The sequence below is a fragment of the Mixophyes fleayi genome, chromosome 1 (assembly GCF_038048845.1).
Source record: "Mixophyes fleayi isolate aMixFle1 chromosome 1, aMixFle1.hap1, whole genome shotgun sequence".
NCBI classification, from domain to species: domain Eukaryota; kingdom Metazoa; phylum Chordata; class Amphibia; order Anura; family Limnodynastidae; genus Mixophyes; species Mixophyes fleayi.
Window position 1 is genome coordinate 362,971,699 of NC_134402.1, and position 19,185 is coordinate 362,990,883.

The 19,185-nt window shown below is 37.6% G+C and overlaps 1 protein-coding gene across 2 annotated transcripts in view; it reads right to left on the minus strand.

Annotated features, from left to right (window-relative positions):
• Nucleotides 1-19,185, minus strand: part of FBXO21 (F-box protein 21) — a 31,587-nt gene that overhangs the window by 8,215 nt on the left and 4,187 nt on the right. For both annotated transcript variants that reach the window (XM_075178517.1, XM_075178516.1), the window contains exons 2-9: nt 18,294-18,429; nt 18,016-18,113; nt 16,574-16,695; nt 15,945-16,091; nt 12,680-12,816; nt 9,910-10,046; nt 8,886-9,059; nt 1,021-1,153 (exon numbers count right to left, since the gene is read on the minus strand). In XM_075178517.1, coding sequence (XP_075034618.1) covers nt 1,021-1,153; nt 8,886-9,059; nt 9,910-10,046; nt 12,680-12,816; nt 15,945-16,091; nt 16,574-16,695; nt 18,016-18,113; nt 18,294-18,429 — 1,084 coding nt within the window. The remainder of the gene's footprint in view (nt 1-1,020; nt 1,154-8,885; nt 9,060-9,909; nt 10,047-12,679; nt 12,817-15,944; nt 16,092-16,573; nt 16,696-18,015; nt 18,114-18,293; nt 18,430-19,185) is intronic.

Consider the following 19,185-nt stretch of genomic DNA (forward strand, 5'->3'; position numbering starts at 1 on the left):
TAGATTGTAAGGATATTAGAAGTCGATCATACAAAAACACATAACTGCAGGCATTTTTAATACGTGGCACAAAACAGCAAGTCATTGCTCTATTTAGCTATTGAGGCTATATTTGTAGGATAAAATAGAGGATACACAAGGCCAAGAGCCACTTCTATGGATTGGTGAAATCCTGCATTTGGGGGATCACAAGGAACTGGCTGATGTGGCAGTGAAAACAGAACAACACGTTCATTAAATTAAGCAACATTAACACTAATATTATTCGTTGTGATATAGTGGGGAGTTACAAAACAATAGCAATGACATCAAAGCCTATAATAAAAGCAAGAGTGCCAAGCACACTGGTATCAGGAATTCTGAAATAAAAATAAAATTCTGAAAAAAAAATATTAAAACATGTCCTCACAGATTTATACATTAGCTCAATTACACTGAGCTTTCCTGGATTACAAGTCATTTAGCAGTACATAGGATGTGCATTTCACATGAAGAGCACAAGACAAGATCAATGGGAACGCACAAGTAGTTTTAGAAATTGAAGAGGCAGAAAATGATTTTTAAGTTCACAATAAAGCTTCTAGATGATTAAATTACATGCATCAAAATGCATATTGGCTATTAAAGTGAAACACTGGATGCTAAAGTCTCAGAATACATTAATCTATTGAAGTATAATATTTACAGTGATCATTCTGATATAGCTTTAGAAGGTGTATTGAAGCTCACCGGCCTTTAATTATAGTGACAGTGAAATGACAAATGTAGCATTTAGAAAACGCAGCGAGTAAAATCAAAATACAAAACCATCTTATACCAGATTAACATCTCTTTTTTAGTTGTTGCACATGTTAGCATTTCAGATAATAACTGTAATCAGAAATAAAGCCTATAAATACACACCTACGCTTGTAACGACTGTACAAAACAACATATTTTCCATACTTCTAATTAATAACAGCTGCCAGTTCTACCTGTCTGTACTAGTCACAGGCACGTTCTATGGCTATGCAGAAATACCTTTTCAGGCCATATCCCCAGGTGGAAATACAATCTGGCCTGTAGCAATAGGTGCTGCACACTGTCCGGATACATAGCTAGGTACAGGTCCAGAGACACTCTGAGCAGCATAAAGCTCCGGTCCTTGCTTTCCCTAAAAGAGATAAATGTCCAATGATAAGTCATGTCATTTTAAAAAGGTCATTAAAATAAGGAGTAATAACAGCCTATATATTATACATATATATGGAAACACAAAAGTACTGGTGGACAATATCACTACAAATCCTGTTCACATTGTGTAGTCAAAGCACTGCATTGACAATGACCTGGCCCGTGGAATATGATCATAATGCAATTCTACTGCAAATGTAAGGAACGTTGCCTACAGCCACTCTACAGAGGATGTAGACAATAGGATCAGTATACAGCACAGAAGCGGTATTGTACAGGCAAATAAAAAATGAAAAATAAATGAAAAACTGATGGGTCACTACTGAGTTCAACACTCTTTATCCTTAATATTTAGCTTATTTATCAATATACCATATATACTCGTGTATAAGCCGACTTTTTCAGCACATTTTTTATGCTGAAAAAGCACCCCCCTCGGCTTATACACGAGTAAACAGCTTAACTCCCGCAGTGGAACGCATGTGCGTTCCAGTGACAGGAAGTTCCAAATGTCGAACTTCCTGTCTGTGGAACGCACATGCGTTCCACTGCGGAGGTAAGTGAAAGATCTCTCTCTCCCTCTAGGAATCAAAGGACTTCAGTAGTACTGAAGTCCTTTGTTTATAAGCAGCCTTTGTTTAGCCACAAGATTCCTAGAGGGCTGCGTGATCGTGTAGTCAGTGGCTAGTAAACGGTTAATGTGAGGACACTGTGTATATATAAAGGACATGTATGTTCTGTATTGTGTGTAATATAGCTGCTGCATGCTGCATAATGTTCTGTTTAATACAGAAAAGCAAGTACTTCCCGAACAGTTAGTTCCCTTTGAGTGAGGTGTGGGATGATAAAGGAGTGTCTCTTACTGTGCTGATAAAGTGGCACATACACTTGTGAATCTGTGTGTTGGCAGTGCATCAATGAGCTCCATTCAATTCTAGAACATTTCTGTATAAGTGCAGATCATGAAGGTTACAATTGTATTTCCTATAAATTGGTATTCTAAGTATTTGTTTACTCTGCCTGACTTGTCCTGAAGTTTGAGTTGTATGCTCTTCTGAATAGTGTACCACAGTGTCTTAAAAAGGGTTAGTGTTATTTGATGTTAGTGTTAGCGATTGATTTAGCAATGGTCTAGCAATGGTTTAGCAATGGTATAATGGTCTATTATAACAGTCTATCCTGCAAACAGAGTGGCGTTGGGTCAGCTGACAAGTTTTTTTATTAAAGAAATTTACCAGTAGCTGCTGCATTTCCCACCCTAGGCTTATAGTCGAGTCAATAAGTTTTCCCAATTTTTTGTGGTAAAATTAGGTGCCCCGGCTTATACTCGGGTCGGCTTATACTCGAGTATAAACGGTATGTGCCTGCATAATCTACAAAGTAAAGACCATAAATAGTGTTGGGTGCATTTTTTTAAGTAAATCTATAAACGAAAATACATTTTTATTAGTTTACTTTTCTGCAATAAAGGAAAGCCAGGGTGACAACACAGCAGGTTGAGAGATATACATTTATTTGTTTGAACAAACAGATTTGGAGACAAGCAACAAAATGTTTTTGGCTAGGGCTAATCTGCTCCCTTTGTACCATCTGAAAAGGAGCGTAGCTTACCTTCACCTTGAAGCATTATGTGCCTGTCTCTGCATCTGTGCAATAAAGTTTAGAAACTTACTTTGTGCTACTAATACTGGGCGCACAAACCGCAATATCTCATCCAATATCAGGCAACTGGCCCAAATTCTTTGCATGATTAGCCCCAAAAACAGCTACAATGCACAATAATAATGTCTTCCAAATCAACTAGATCACTATCAGGTAGACTGGTAAATGCGGTCAGAAGATAATGGGTATCAGCTTGTGTGCACCTCATCTGACCGCAAGTGATTCTGGAAGTGTTGACCTAATACTGGATGACCAGATCTCATCCAATGTGTCCCCAAATTGATCACAGATCCTGCCTCAAGGGCTCACATTGAGCGGTAAGATAGTCACTATACATAGTTTTTGAGCTTGTATCAGTATAAATTGCAATATTGTCAGATAATATTTAAAGACTGTTCATAGTGAGTGTCTAGGATTACAGTATCTGTGTCATGAATTTACAGTTAAGTTATTTTTGGTATAGTGCTGTCAAAGTATTGTCCCCAAATACTAATGTATCAATTAGTGTTCTAGATAAATAATGTACAGGAATAAGGAGCGCTGTGTTTGGCCCCCTTACACTTGAATATTTAGCAAATACTGTCTATAGGAGAAGTCAACATGAACCAAATCTAGGGATAGAAAGCAACAAGCTTAGAGCTGTAATTCCGGAACAGAACGTTCCTCTCTATTCAAACAAATTGCCTCGTAAAAGAATGAATTCTCTCATTAACAGGACATCTGTGAAATATAGTCTGTACTTCTGATAATTCTACCAGTTGGCCGCCTGTCTATTAAATGTTCAGTAAAGGTTTCAATGTGGAGTCAAATCTGTAAATATAATGATGCGGAATGTATTTCCAAAAGCATTAGGCAGAACTACGCAGGTAATGAAGAACCCAAAGTGCTGTACAAATAGATGATTGTTATATTACATAGACACTGCTAACTGCGTGATAGAGCCACAAGAACAGTGTTGTAACAGCTGTGAACTTCATACAGCCAAGCAGTGAAATACTAGTATTAATCAGCCCGGTAAAATAAATAGTTCCCATCTTGCAAAAGATAATCCCATCAAACCTTCATGAATTAGCAAGCACCATTGAATTTAATATGCCTTAACGCGTTTCTTCGCTGCCTTCATGTGCAGTTTCATCAGAGGAAAATGGTTTCCGCCATTTCCTGGTCATATTTAGATGCGGCCAATCTGTGTGTTCCGAGCTCCAACAATTAAACTTTTTTCCATTCGGAAAAACACACACATTAACTTAGTTTGGTACAACGTATCCATTCAATGTAACAAAGAAAATGTAATACAAAAGAGTAAGCCGTGTTAATGACAGGCTTAGCTGCTGAATACCCAATTCAAATAAAGGCAGATCTTTCTCATCACAACAGCATTTGATACACAAAATAAAAATATATAAACATAAGCAGTACAATAGCTTAAAAGGCATGCAAACATAGCGTATTTCTGACCATATCTGCAGCGGGACGCATCTCATGATGAATGCAGTTCTGCACCAGTAGCATTTTTTTTTGTGAGAACTCTGGATCCAACTCCTTTTTTGCATTTTCAAAATACAGAGTAGATATTTTAAAATGAACATTTGTCAAGCAATTTATGCCCAATCCGATGTTAATTGCCGCCCCCCCCCCCAATATCGGATTGGGCATATAATTGCTTGACAAATGGGGGCCTCACAGTACTCCTAGCCAAGGGGCCTACAATGTCTTAATCAGACTCAGACTCCAGGTTTACACTTACACCCAAATCAACACATTTATACCTAGTCACTGTCCTGTGACTGCACCCCTAACAGCGCACACTGTTTAATAAGAATGCATTCACTTCATTAGATGAAACTCATCTGATGTATGTCCAAGTAAAAAGAGCAGATTAAACAACAGTTTTACACCAAGTGTGTATATTAATATTCTATCCTTATTGTAAGATACGGTGAAATATAAAGAGTATTAATAATAGACAGCATAGTGTTCTGAAGGCATAACAACAAGTTATGAGACAATACAAGCATGCACAGTTTGTAACTCATCCTTTGATCCGGCATGCCTTGCCAGGCTTCCGAATCGCTGCTATGACCATACACAGTAAATGTAGCTGCAGGGTGAGGCCGCACAATTAACGCAAAGATTAAGGGTTTCAAAGGAGATGACCTAATACATCCACTAACAAACTTCATTTACATAGACACAGCGTCAGCCAGATGAGATGAAAGCCCCAGCACAATACGTCTCTCTCTGATATACAAGTCTAAACCTGTCTCTACCTCTTTGTGTAGCTTTAATATGTTCAAGTACCTTCATTTTAAGACCTTGTATGTCACCATCGAGACAACAGGATATACACTATGTTTAGACAAACTGCAAGTTTCAATCTTTTTAGGACAAGAAAAAAAAAAAAAAAGAAAAAGAAAAAAAAAGAGTTGAGAGAATGGGTTGTGCGTCCAACATATTGTACACCATATCTGCACTCCATCAGATATATTACATATGTGTACTGACAATAAAACTTTCAATTGGATATTCATTGTGAGTTATATAAGAATGACATTCTACACATCTATGTTCAGCAAAGCTGTATGTAATGTTTTTGCCACAGAAGTCGACTGCAGCATGACTGAAAAATCATTTTTATCCATTTTATTTATTTATTTTTTTAAAACTTAGGGCTAACCTATTTTTAAGTTTATGTTAGATCTTCTAGTGCATGTTCAAGCTACATAAGGTTTTTAAAATTTCATCCAATTGCGGTAGAGGGATGTTTTTATTAATGACAGTACTGTGTGTGATGAACAATTCCTCCAAATTGTAAGAACGATGCATTTAGGAATGGTATCCTTCCAGGATTTTAGATGGATGCTTTTATAATTAAAGTCACTTTTTATGGAAGGTCTCAGTAAAAGTGATACCGCCAATTGCCAACAGGACGAAAACAGTTACTTTGTGATAAACTCACAAGCACTGTTGTTAACTTTAAGATACACAAAGGTTCAAATAGAAGTGAATTCTCCGTCCCAAATGACAAACAAATCTTTAATATACCTGTCATAGAGCGCAAAGTTCACTCTAAAGGGGACATTCCTCATATATTGGTCTTCAAAGAGCCCCAGATTAGCAAAGCTTGGAGTGAACCTAATGCCCATGGCAGTTCCCAGTGTCTGTAAATAAAATAATCAAAAATAAATAATAATTTCAAGACAAATGAAATGAATTGACGCCAATTCTGGCATCCTATAAAAATTGCCATAGACAGGGACCAAGTGTTGCCCCAATATGATATTGGGGCAACACCAAACCATAGGAAGACAATGTATTCAAATGAAGGGGTCCACTTTAGAAATAATTCCAAACAAATATACGGACATACACTAATCTCACAATTTAAAGGGTAGACCGATGAGGATTCACGGGTGAAACACACATTCCTTTACAGACGACCTGTAGTCTAAGCGGTGTGTCTTGTATGTTCACCATGCAGTTCCAAGTTGGCAGGAATTGAATTGTGAGGTCTTTGGTGTGATCTTCTATACAAAACCTTGCACACATCCACAAACACATACTGAGAGCTGAGCTGTGCTGCACTCTAAAGTGCTACACTAAAATCATGGCAAAGGTGAATACACATTAGGAAGTGTAAATAAAGTAGTCTGTACATGGTACAGTGTCATAACGATCCTGAGGATAAGCGTGTAAATAACTAACATGAATCCATTGCCTCATCATCCTTGTTTACACACTTTTTTTTTTATTATTCATTTTATTATTTTTACTAGCACTCATTTTTGCTATTTTTCTAAATTAGATTGTATACAGCTACCAGTGGTGTGACACCTATCTCTCAACACAGTTTTGATGCAATAGTTTTATTTTCAGAATACCCAACATACAATTACACAATGCTGGTTTGTCAACATCCTAGCTATCAACATGCAAGCCACAGGTATTAGGCAGTGTGTGCGTAAAATTATATATATTTAGTTCTTTGAAACAATAATGCAGTAGAAGATAAGTAATCTAACTAAAAATAAATAAAAACAAACCAACCCCCCCCCCCCCCACCCCAAATAAAAAGTCATACACCAGCTTTTCTCAACAACTGTGGGTGGACACGATAGCTACAGGATCTTTAATTATGTACAAATGATATATCTAACAAGTTCAGGAACAATTTTAACAGCTCCCAAAAAAAGAAAATCCTCAAAACAGGACTTGGAGAATCAGAGGTAGTTAACCCTGATACACAGAGCTTTAAAGTTGCCTTTTCCTTTACATGCAATTGTTTGAACTATCATTATCATCAACATTTATTTATATAGCGCCAGCAGATTCCGTAGAACTATTATGAATATAATGGTATATTAAAGTGATATTTACACATCGAATCATATACCGAATCATGACTATACCATTTCAGAGACAGCACAGGAATGGTTATTGAAAATTGTTGGAATTGCCCAACATTATGCTCTATTGCATTCTCTACATATCATACATTAAGCATGAGCTAAGCTAAATGCAGAGAGTATATTGATCAATTTTTAAACCACTTGGGATGTAAAAGCCTATAATATGGTAATATGGTGCTTACTATAGTTGAGGAAAGAACACAGCATTCATGGTGTTCATAGGTGAACATTAAAAAGCCAACAATTGTCTGCACTAATGCAGCAATTCCTAAGCAAATGTTTCTATGGATTCCAGTTATATATAACATACACTACATGGCCAAAGATATGTGGACACCTGAACATCTCATCCATACCGGGCCTGTTGAACATCTCATTCACAAACCATGAGCATTAATACGGGAGTGGCCACTAGATTTTGCAACATGGCTGCGGAGATTCGCAGCCATTCAGCCACAAGAGCATAAGTGAGGTTGGGCACTAGTGTTGGGCGATAAGGCACGGCTCACAGAGGGCATTCCAATTCATCCCAAAGGTGTTGGATGGGGCTGAGGTCAATAAGGTTCTTCCACACCAAACCTTTTTTTTTTTTTGTTAAGGGACCTTGCTGTTTCATGCTGAAACAGTAAAGGGCCTTCCACAAACTGTTGCCCAAAATGTTAGAAGTTAGAATGTCATTGTATGCTGTAGCGTTAAGAATTCCCTTCACTGGAACTAAGGGGCCCAAGCCAAAAAATGGAAAACTGCACCAAATTATTCCTCCTTCACCACATTTTACGGTTGGCGGTACTCATTTGTTGAAGAAGCATTCTCTTGGCATACATCAAACCCAGATTCATTCATCAGACTGCCAGATGGGGGCAATTCATCACTCCAGAGAACACGTTTCCATTGCTCCAGAATAGAATGACTGTGTGCTTTATGACACTTTAGTGACATTTGGTATTCTGCACTGAGGCTTGGGTGCGGTTGCTCGACCATAGAAGCCAATCAATGAAGTTGTTGCTTCCAGAGGCAGTTTGTAACTCAGTACTGAGTACTGTAAGCGAGGACAGGCACTCTATGCACTACGTGCTTCAGTACTCACCTGTACCATTCTGTAAGATTGGGTGGCCTAACACTTCACAGTTGAGCGGTTGTTTTTAGACGTTTCCACTCCACAATAATAGCACTTACAGGTGACCAGGGCAGTTTTGCAAGGCAGATATTTGATGAACCTACCAGTGGGAAAAGTGGCATCCTAGGACAGTCACAGAGCTCTTCCATACGATCCATTCTACTGATAAAATTCAACTATGAAGATTGCATGGCTGTATGCTTCATTTTTTTTTTTTTTTTTAACTGCGTAACTGAAGACAGTTTTATTAAGTTTTGCAAGGTTTTCAAATGAGGGTACAAAAAAAAAAAAAAGGCGGGAGGGAAACACATTAAATGGGGTAGGGGTGAGTGGTATATGGTGGGTAAGAAACACAACAGTAGGTCATAAAAAAGTAATTGCATATCTGAAAGTACCGAGGTAGGTCTATAACATAGCCGGTATCTGGAAACCACAGCACCACTGGATAGAAACCATGTCATACAGAAGAAGTGTTAAGAGTATAATAAAGAATGCTAATATATGAAGTTATTATTGGTTCTTACCGCTTTCCAAGGTTAAGAAGGTTTCCCACCATGCGCTGTAGGACATCCTTTGCACCGACAGCTGCATAGACCTCTTCTGTCACATGTCGCCCAATTATGAATTCACATTCTTTTGCAGTAAGGCGTTTGCCGTATCCAAATGCATCCACATATACATAGTCTGTGATGTTTGAACTGTTGTGGATGAGATTCAGAAGGATTATTGTCAAGCTGCACTGGTAGTGACACAGCACTCACTAGTGATCTCCATGTAATAGAATTGTGTCAGTCCCTTTATTATATGTGACCCACAGCCATTAGAATGGTCTCACACATATAATGGGGTGGTGCCAGGCCATTGGCTACAGGCCGTAGTCACTAGTGAACCACAACAAACAAACACCAAATGGTGTCAGACCCACTGGTTTCACATCAGAAGATACCTGGTTACAAATAGCGGTCAACAGAGACAAACATGCAACAGATGAATGTTAGGCCCTTGGTTAGCCCCTTCAAATACAGTAGTGTCAGGCCCCATATTACATGCAACATTCAATGCTCATTATAGCAGGGTAAAGAATAATGTTGTTATCTTTATTGCCAAGAGGGTGCCAATATATAGTTTGACCATTAGATAAATGGAAAGCTAACAAGTTCATATTTGCTTTCAGTGTGTTCAAAGGCAGATAGATGAAAGCAAAAATATACCTGGTTGAAATAGGTTACATAATGTTGCTTTCCCTACGCTGGTCAATATTATGTACACACACACGCAAGCTGGATGGTGATACCTAAGCCTCAACCTAGGTGTTCAACACATCATGAACAGTTATCTGGGGGTCAGGAACTGTTGAAGATCAGACTGTCATTGCCAGCCAGATTATGGGCATAGAAACAAACGTACACACAAAGCCCACATGTGCCGATATATAATTTACCGTCAGCAGAATTAGTTTTTTTAGCAAGAATACGTCAGGGTGTTACATTCAATTTCCTGAACCGGTACCTTCTAGAGTTACTGGGGAAAAAAATAATTCGTTTTTACCCCCGCGCATGTTGACACCATCTGAGCATGAAGCGATGAGGAAAATTGACTGGCTCCAAGTGCACTCCCAGCCGTTCAGCAAGGGTGAGATACAGTACCGACAGGCTGATGGGGATGCCAGTCTTATTGATTAGAACCTATAAAAGAAATGGAGGAAGTTATTGCTGGATGATCAATACAATTAGGCAGAACTGGGAAATAAGTTAATATGAAAGAATAACTGTGAGATGGTTTCCAATTACACTGCAAAATCAAATATATGAAAGATATGAGATCAATAACAATGAAATCAGTCAAGCTTTCCTTTTACAGTCAGTGATTATGGAAAAGCCGATACATCTGTCTGAATGTAACATCAAAATAAAAAGGTAGAAGCAAACTCTCAAGCAATGTCTTTGTGTAACAGGTGAGAATGGGCACCCATTGGTATTCAAACATTGAAAGTGGCACTTAAAGAGTGTTTGTATTTGCGGTTGGGGAGGTCAAAAGGAAAACGGCAGTCAATGTCCGAAAACCTGCGTGGCTTTGTAACACTAATGCTTCCGTCCACAACTATGAAAGCAAGATTGTATGGTGACTTTGGAAACAATGGTTTCCAGTGTCACAGGAGTGGTACTAGCTTTAACACAGAAAACAAAAGGTAGTCCACACCTGTATTTTGAAATTAGTATAATTTCAAAAGCATAAAATTAAGAAATGCACGATGGGCAGGTGGAAAACACACTTTAATATGTATCTAAACGGGGGAGCCAAACCCCCGTTTAATGAGCGCGCCCCAATACACGTTTTGCAAACAATAAAATACAAAATTTAATTCTTTAATTGATTATATGACAATTTGTTATACATTGTAAACAATTCTGTGGAAATAAACCCATATTAAAGCCATGTATATCCCTTTACGCATGCGGACATGAACAATATGAGTTTGTAAGGTAGTTCTTTGAGCTGGCACATTCCTATTCTATGGAGTAGAGCATGACAGACAGCAAATTGACTTTGTTCAAACAATAGTGCCACACTTTGCAAAACAGTTAACCCAGTCTTTATCTATTGTTTTTCAACCAAATCTGCAATTGCCATGTTATCATTTGTGGTATTTGGCATTAAAATAAAACAAAAAAAAAAAAACATACAGCTCCTTCCTATCATCGTGTTGTCAAAAAAATAGCAAAAAGCCTTTAAGAGGGTTCTTTACATTTTTTGTAAAAAAAAAAATAAAAAAAAAAATAAGGAAGTGTTAGGAGAGAGCCAAGTTGGTGTGTGACATGAAGAAAAGCAAACCTAAGAAGGATCATATTCAATATTACACAACTTCCCTCCCTTTGCTCTGTACCTTTTACACTAGTCTAATACAAACACAAAAACAAAACGAGTATAACCATAACAAAAACAAAATAGAATAAGCTCCCCCTTCTAAAAACCGCCCAGCTTTAACATGTTAAAAAGTCCAAATTCAATAACAGCCTAATAACATAAAAATCATAATAAACTATTTAAAGAACATTTATGGCTTTATTGGGACTGATCATATCAAAGTAATGTACTTTCTGTGGCACAGGAAAGTAGTAGAAAAGAAAGCCCAATTGTTTCAGTCTATTTATACTTTGCTTTTGATGCAGAGCTACAGAGGATGTTATGAACCAAGCAGCCATGACTGCAGGCTAACAGGTGTTAATAAAATTAAAATCATTCAGTGCAGCTGGGTGTACACTGCATACACTGTTAGATAATACAAGCAGTATTTAGGACACAAGCAATATCTAAATGGGCTGGTAGTAAACTGGTAGCAGCTAGGGCTTTGAAGTGATGTTTTCCCATTTTCCAGGAGGGCCTGTAATCCTACAAATATAGGTATATATTGCAGAAACGGTGATGTGGGCGTGCACCTATGAATGGGCTAGGAATACACTCACATGAATAGAAAAGCTCTGATCCAGCATGTATTGCACTTGAAAATGATCTTTACAGTCTGACCTTTCACACAGAATGAATATTGTTGTAAAATCAGGGGGAAAAACAAAACAAAAATAAGCGGAAGTGCAGAGCACCAACTATAACTGGAACAGTGGTTCATTGACATAATAACTGCCATCATTCCAAGCACCAAGTGGTATTTTACAAATGCCCCAAAACTTATGTGTAACAAATATACAAGAACACAGTATTGGTCGGAAGGAATAATGAACATAGAATATTTATTTTTTCCCAAACTTAGAATGTATTGTGGGGGAAAGAACTGTGTTTTCATGTCATGGATAACCCCCTTCCCCCCTCACTGTAGCCAGTGTATCAGTCTAAGCCTATTCCTAGGTACACTGTAAAGCCAGTCTACTATTAGTTTCCCCTTTAATCACTAATCTCATTGACACTCTCACTGGCCACTGCAGGGGGAGAGGGTGGGTCAGACTGGCACCACTTGTAAATATACTACACTGCTAGTTACTTGTCTAGGAAAATACTTCTTATCACCATCTGGAGAAGCAAAGAGATTTCTCTAGCACATATCTGTATTAATGAACACTTGGGGGTAAATGTATCAGGCTGTGAGTTTCCGGCAAGTTTGAAAAGTGGAGATTTCTAATGTGTGCAGCCATATTTTATATGACACATATATATTGGTAATGGCTGTAGGAGTCCTAGATACAGTAGCTGGGAAGAGGTTAAATTTCCTATTATCTTCACATTTAGACAGTGTGTTTCAGCAATCTAAACTGTGCTGCAAATGATTAAGGAATAATTAACGATGGGGAGCAGTTCACAATCTTACCTGGTGGATGTAGGAATTGAGGGGGTTATAAAAATCAGCCAGATTTCCTTTAAATTTCATCTCTGCATAGAGGACATGATTCAGGGCATCCAAAACTTGTCCTTGTAGATCAATATCTTCTAATCTGAATATTTCACCTGCAGCAGCAATAACAAAGTTTCATTTATACATGCGTAATACCACATTATGGGGCAGATTCAACTGGCCACGATGTTCCTCAGAACATGCCAGCCGCGCATTTTTACCGTTACTACAAGGAACGCTCATTTTTTACTCGCACCTCTATGGGGTGTGAGCAAAATTTCTGCAATGAAAATAAAAACTGCGTGAGATGTCTTGTGGCCGTTCTGTAGGCACCACGCGCGGATTTTATTACAATTCAAACCCCCCCTTAGAATCAGAATAAAAATCCCAAGAAAAACATGAATAATTTCTATAATCTAACTTCATTACAGATGCTACTAATCCACAGAAATAGCAATGTCCAACGTGAAGCCTCTTCGGTTTCCTATTCTTCATTTCACAAACCAACTTGTCTCTCTACTAACGCTCTTTTTCCTTTACACTCAGTAAATCACTGATGTACCTCATAGTAGTCCACACATCTCACCCTTACGATTTGATTTAAACTACTTCAAAAATGGATGGGTGCCCTGTAGAGTTTCAAGACTGTTTCCAACACCTCATCCCTCCAAAAATCTATTATCCTACAAATCACTTTGCACTTACTGGGGCAGGTGCATTAGTGTCTAAAACACAGATCCAAAATGCGTTCACACAAAAATAAGCAATTACGTGTATATGCTGAGACTAACAGATCTTACTACCCTCGGCTACACAGGGTCGCTAGCTGGGCCAGGTGGTGGAGAACTACATCCATCTATTTATCTGTGTCATTTCATGTAGTTTAGTTGGAACTGTTTGTATGGCTTTCTTGCTTCCTTTCTTCTGATACCTACGAATCTGAACCATGACATGTCACCTGCTGCCTTCAAGCTTCTTACGGTTATTGTCCTTTTTCTTTGCTCCCATTCTCCTACACAGTTTAGTTCTAATACACATTTCCTCCGATCTGCACATAACTTACCCTCCTCAAACGTACACTTATTTTCCAATGTCAGCTCCCCAAACAGACCTGCACATAAAGACCTGTCACCAAGTTTTGCATCACCTTCATACCCTGATCTGACTACCTCAACGTATAAATCTACTCTCATCGCACTTAATAGACCAGCGTCTGCTCCAACCCAACTGCTGCAGTTACAGACAACAAAGGAAGATCAAATTCATCCAACTAGTTTCCAATGTAATTGCCATCCTGTCTCATAAAATGCATGTACTCAACTTGTATGTTCCATTACTACTTAAAACTGAACCTATCAAAGACAAAACAAAATTTATTCAGTATAAGCACATCAAGATTATGTTGTTGCACCATTCATTAAGAATTCACTGAATGTCTAATTTTTACAATAGAGGGACTTCTTTCAAACACAATCAAAATAATATATAAATAACTGAAAAACATTTACAATAATACAAAACTGCAGCCCAATGGCACTATGCACCTGTTTTGGCACAATTGCATCCGTTTTCATGGAAAGCATGCATTTTGCTCTAAGTTTAGTTATTGCAGTATTCCAATAAGGTGCAAGGGGTGGAGGGGGCCAATTTAAGAAGCAGTTCCCTGTTTATCTGGGGCAACAGAGCTTTTACCACACTGCAAAAGGACTTTATTTTACAGATCCTCAGAGGTGGTGGAGATTGGGCCTCAATCTATACCCATGTTTGGGCTTGCTTGATATGTAAATGCAGATTCCCAGGAGGGCTTCTACCAATGCACTAAACAAATACTGTAGTGGTTTCCTCTGATGAAACTATCCATAGAAGGGGTGAAGAAACGCGTCAAGTCATCTGAATGTTTGTTTGCAGAGCACATGGAGCCCTTCTATGCTTGGAATCACCTCTTTAAATACTGATATCATCACCACAGTTTCCAGGAGGATTTTGGGAGCTTTCACTCAGACATATGTAAGGTACAGCGAGGACCATACTGCTGAAGTGGAGATATATAGCATAATACAACTGTGCTGTGTTCTGAATTACAGCTACATATCGCTGGAGCCATCACCTATAAAGTGGATAAGCTTGTCTGTTATATCAGCTCCTCTGCTAATATTCTGCCTTAGGGCTAATTATCTGGACAAAACACTCCATTTAATTAATGAACTGTGGTCATTGAGAGATACAGATTGACTGAAAGATAGAAATCTAAGTTCCAAGCATTCAAGTCAATAAATCCATATATGCTGTTTGATATAAAAGAGCTCTAAGTTTAGTTGTTGCAGTATTACAATAAGGTGCAAGGGGTGAAGGGTGCCAATGTAGGAAGCAGTTCCCTATTTAGCTGGGACTACAGAGCTTTTACCACACTGTGAAAGGACTTTATGTTACATATCCTCAGAGGTGGTGGAGATCAGGACAAATTTATGTCATGTCATGTGATATAAATGGGTTTAATATTTTATTATTGAGAATTTTATGTTAATTTAATAGGATTATTAGAATACCAGCACTCTCATACGTTTTTCTTATATGAGTTATATAACAAGACACCGTACTTGTTAAATTGAGAGCTGACTGATCTTGTAGACACCAATTATTATTATTATATATTTTTTTTTTATGATCACATCTTCTACATAATATCTATGTTTAACTAACGCCAGACTATTTGTTGTTGTTTTTTTTTTTTGTTGAAAATACTGTAGTGACCTTTGTAATTTAGGTCTTAAAAAGGCTGGAACTTGGCAGTATTTTGTATAAAAATTAGACCTTGTTTCTTTTATTCCTTCAATTTGATTGTAAGCTTTCACAATCTGGGCCATGTTTACACCCTTGTTTCAGTGTGTACCGGCACAATGTCTGTTCACCTTCCATGTACTGTGTATAATATTGGTGTTTCAGAAGAAAGAAAAAAAAACACAACTTTATCAATATGCACAAATTCACTTTCAGATCAGCACGTGTTTCTCATATACATGATATAGAAAATAGTAATGTACACATCACAATGATTCAATAGGGTTCTACGTAATTCTGTAAATCCAGTTATTGGATGTGGATGTTCAATGTGACCCTTACAGAAAAGAACCATGGAAAGTTAAAAAAAAAAATGCAGACGATTACCATAGAATTACACTTGATTTGGTTTTTAACATTGTATAGTATCATTGTATAGTATTTGTAAGCAGTTTGTACAAACCTGCCTGTATGACCAAACTGGGATGTCTACTGTTCTTCACACTCAAGTGAGATTTCACCTTCCCCACGATACCTTCAAGCTGTGCTTGGATATTGTCAAGACTCACAACTTCTAGAGGGTTACAATACTGATCAATGAGAACAGCACCTAGAAGCAAGCAATTAATTAATATATGTGCTCAAGGACACAAACAAAGAAAAACCCATACTTGTACTTTTTATATTTACTTTTTATTTTTAAAAGGGACTTGATATACTAGTAAATGAACATCTGAAATCTGCTGCTACATTCACTTTTAAGAAACTCCAAATACACAATTATACCAACTAGAAAAGAAATAACAAAAGTAAACTATTGGTCAGAATTGTGAACAGGCGAATACAAATATAATTTCTATTCACCCTTCTCTTCTGCACTGCTAATGGCAGAGTAAAGGCTGGATATAACACTAGAAGGCAGTATTTCCTTACGTCCTTACCCCCCACACACCCAAAAACAAACAAAAAAAACCCACAAAACAACAAAGCCACATCATTTAAATTCTTATGAACATATGAAATAAAACACCAATGTTTCAGCAATGTATTAACAATTATTTTTCCATACTTGAGGACTATTACATGACAAACCTTCTAAGAGGTGTTGCTGGTCTACAGGTCTCTGGAGAAAGTCCTTCAATTTACATATTGTAGCCTCTTGGTGTATGAAATAAAGGATTTTCTTTGCACAATACTTCTGAGTCAGACACTTCCTAGACAAATAAATAAATTGACACTTGTGCATTATAAAAATAATCTGCAACATAGGAACAATGCACAGCCACTAATCAGTCGTTAATTATGAAAACCCTTTTCACCTCCAAATTCTATTTTTCCACTTATTACTCCTTTACGCACATGACCCAATATCCACCCAATTACCATCACCTGCATGAGAGGGAATTCAGGGCACATGAAGCAGACTGATGTATGCTATGCAGTACATAGCTGTAATCATGTGATTTAAGCAACCGCGTGATCCAGTCAGGTAACCATTGTACAGCAGTCCCCTAACCTCCCGGGGTATTATGTAAAGATATTAAAAAGACATGCTGATCTTATTAGGAGCAATACATATAAGCAGGGTGTACCCGAGTGCTGGAGCATCAGCACAACAAAATAATTTTTTCATATTAACAGTGTGCACTTCAAATGCAATAAGAGGGATTTCTTAAAAAATGGCAGGGACACTTTGGCTACCCTGAAATGTTGCTTTGCTTAAATCAGTCCAGAAATGTTTCATCAATAAATGTTTTGGGTACCCCCCTTGATTGCAGTTGGAGTGCATACTATTGTATACAGATCCCTATGAATGGATCTCCCTGGAACGCAAAAGACTACCAGGGCAAAATTTAGCAGTGTTCTCCCCAGCACCTATTTCCCAGGTGCTCCACCCGTCTGTTTTTACTTGTCACCCGGCTCTTGGAGCCCAACAGAGTCCTATTATAATACTGTAGAATAAACCATTGTTTCTCCTATTATAACAGGCACTATGTGAGCACTACAGCCAGCAGTGTGTGCTAGACCACTGACCACCAGTCTGACCAGTCCTGGCAGATATGGGCAATAACCTTCAACATTTTTCAATATTATTGCAAAGTATTACACTGCCCCCACCCAGCTACTTCTTAATGCCACCCGGCTGGCAAAATTTTATGGGGAGAACACTGATTTAGTAAGTACATTAATCTGATGATACTGAACTGATGTCAAATGGGATCTTATATGGTTAACATATACAGAATATTATATAAACAATGTTGACCCCAACACATTTCATTACAAGTACCCGTAACAATTATTAAAATGCATATACATTTATTTTTTTCATTTTAAATACTTGTAAATGTAAATTAATTAAAAGACCTCACTGAATTGTGCGTTGTTTGAAGAACCTACAATTGTCTATTAAATGATCAAACACAGCATTAAATAGAAGAATAGATTGACCACTTGAAAATTATTTTGCCCCTGTCTCAAGTTTGCCAAATATATGCAAAAGTATCCTAATATGAATTATTGAGATTTCTTACCCGCTTTCAATATTGAGGATAGACAATAACTCATCTTCAATAAAATGTGCTGGGTAGCCCAAAGTCTCAAGATCATTAAAACTTTCACAAGGGATACGCTGTCAAACAAAAATCAAAAACAAAATAAGGATTAAAAGTAAATCAATTGGTCCATTCTGCACACTTAACCCCCTAAGAACAAAAATGTCCTTAAAAGGTTAACTTATGATTTTACAGAAACAAACCGTGAAGATATAAGTTTAAAAAAAACAAAACAAAACACTGAAGAGTAAACTTACACGTTCTATGATGAGCTCCTTTGAAAATGAAGACACCATCTTTTGTGCTGCTATGCCAGCATTGTACCTGGTCTTATATTCTTCCAGCCAGTCCAGAAAGTCCATATGGTTATAAAACTTCAAGATAGATGGCCACCTACGTTACAGAATAAACATTGTTAGATACCTTGTAAAAACAAAACATACGTTACAAGCGCTCCCGTGAGTTCACTTGAGTGACTTGGTAGTTCTTGAATGAAGATATATGGACTATCAAATGAACAATCTAAGCAATCTCAAAAAACACAAAACAAAACATAGTGTAGTCCATACAATAAAAGGGGAACATAGAAGGACAATCAACCAATTTGGGAGGCAGAAAGTTCAATCCATCACATGTGCAGAGAAACAGCATGTAGTGATATGGAGACTTAGGGCTAGATTTACTAAACTGCGAGTTTTGAAAAGTGGAGATGTTGCCTATAGCAACCAATCAGATTCTAGCCTTCATTTATTTAGTGCATTCTACAAAATGACATCTAGAATCTGATTGGTTGCTATAGGCAACATCTCCCGTTTTTCAAACCCGCAGTTTAGTAAATATACCCCTTAGTTCCTTAATGGATGTATGCGTACAGGAATAATGCTTGTAATAGGCACATCAAAAGATAGTCTCACGGCGAGAGATAATTCCTCCGTAGTAAACAGCTCTCATAGAACATAAAAAAGGCAAAATATATCCAAAATATATCTCTGGTATTACCTTTTATTAAAACCAATATAAAATAAAAACACATGCACTTTTAAACAAGTCAAGTGCAATCCTTAAAAGATAAGGATAAAATACATGTACCAGAAAATTTGCAGACATAGACAAAAATGAAAGGGACGTGGTACACCCGGAATGATCACT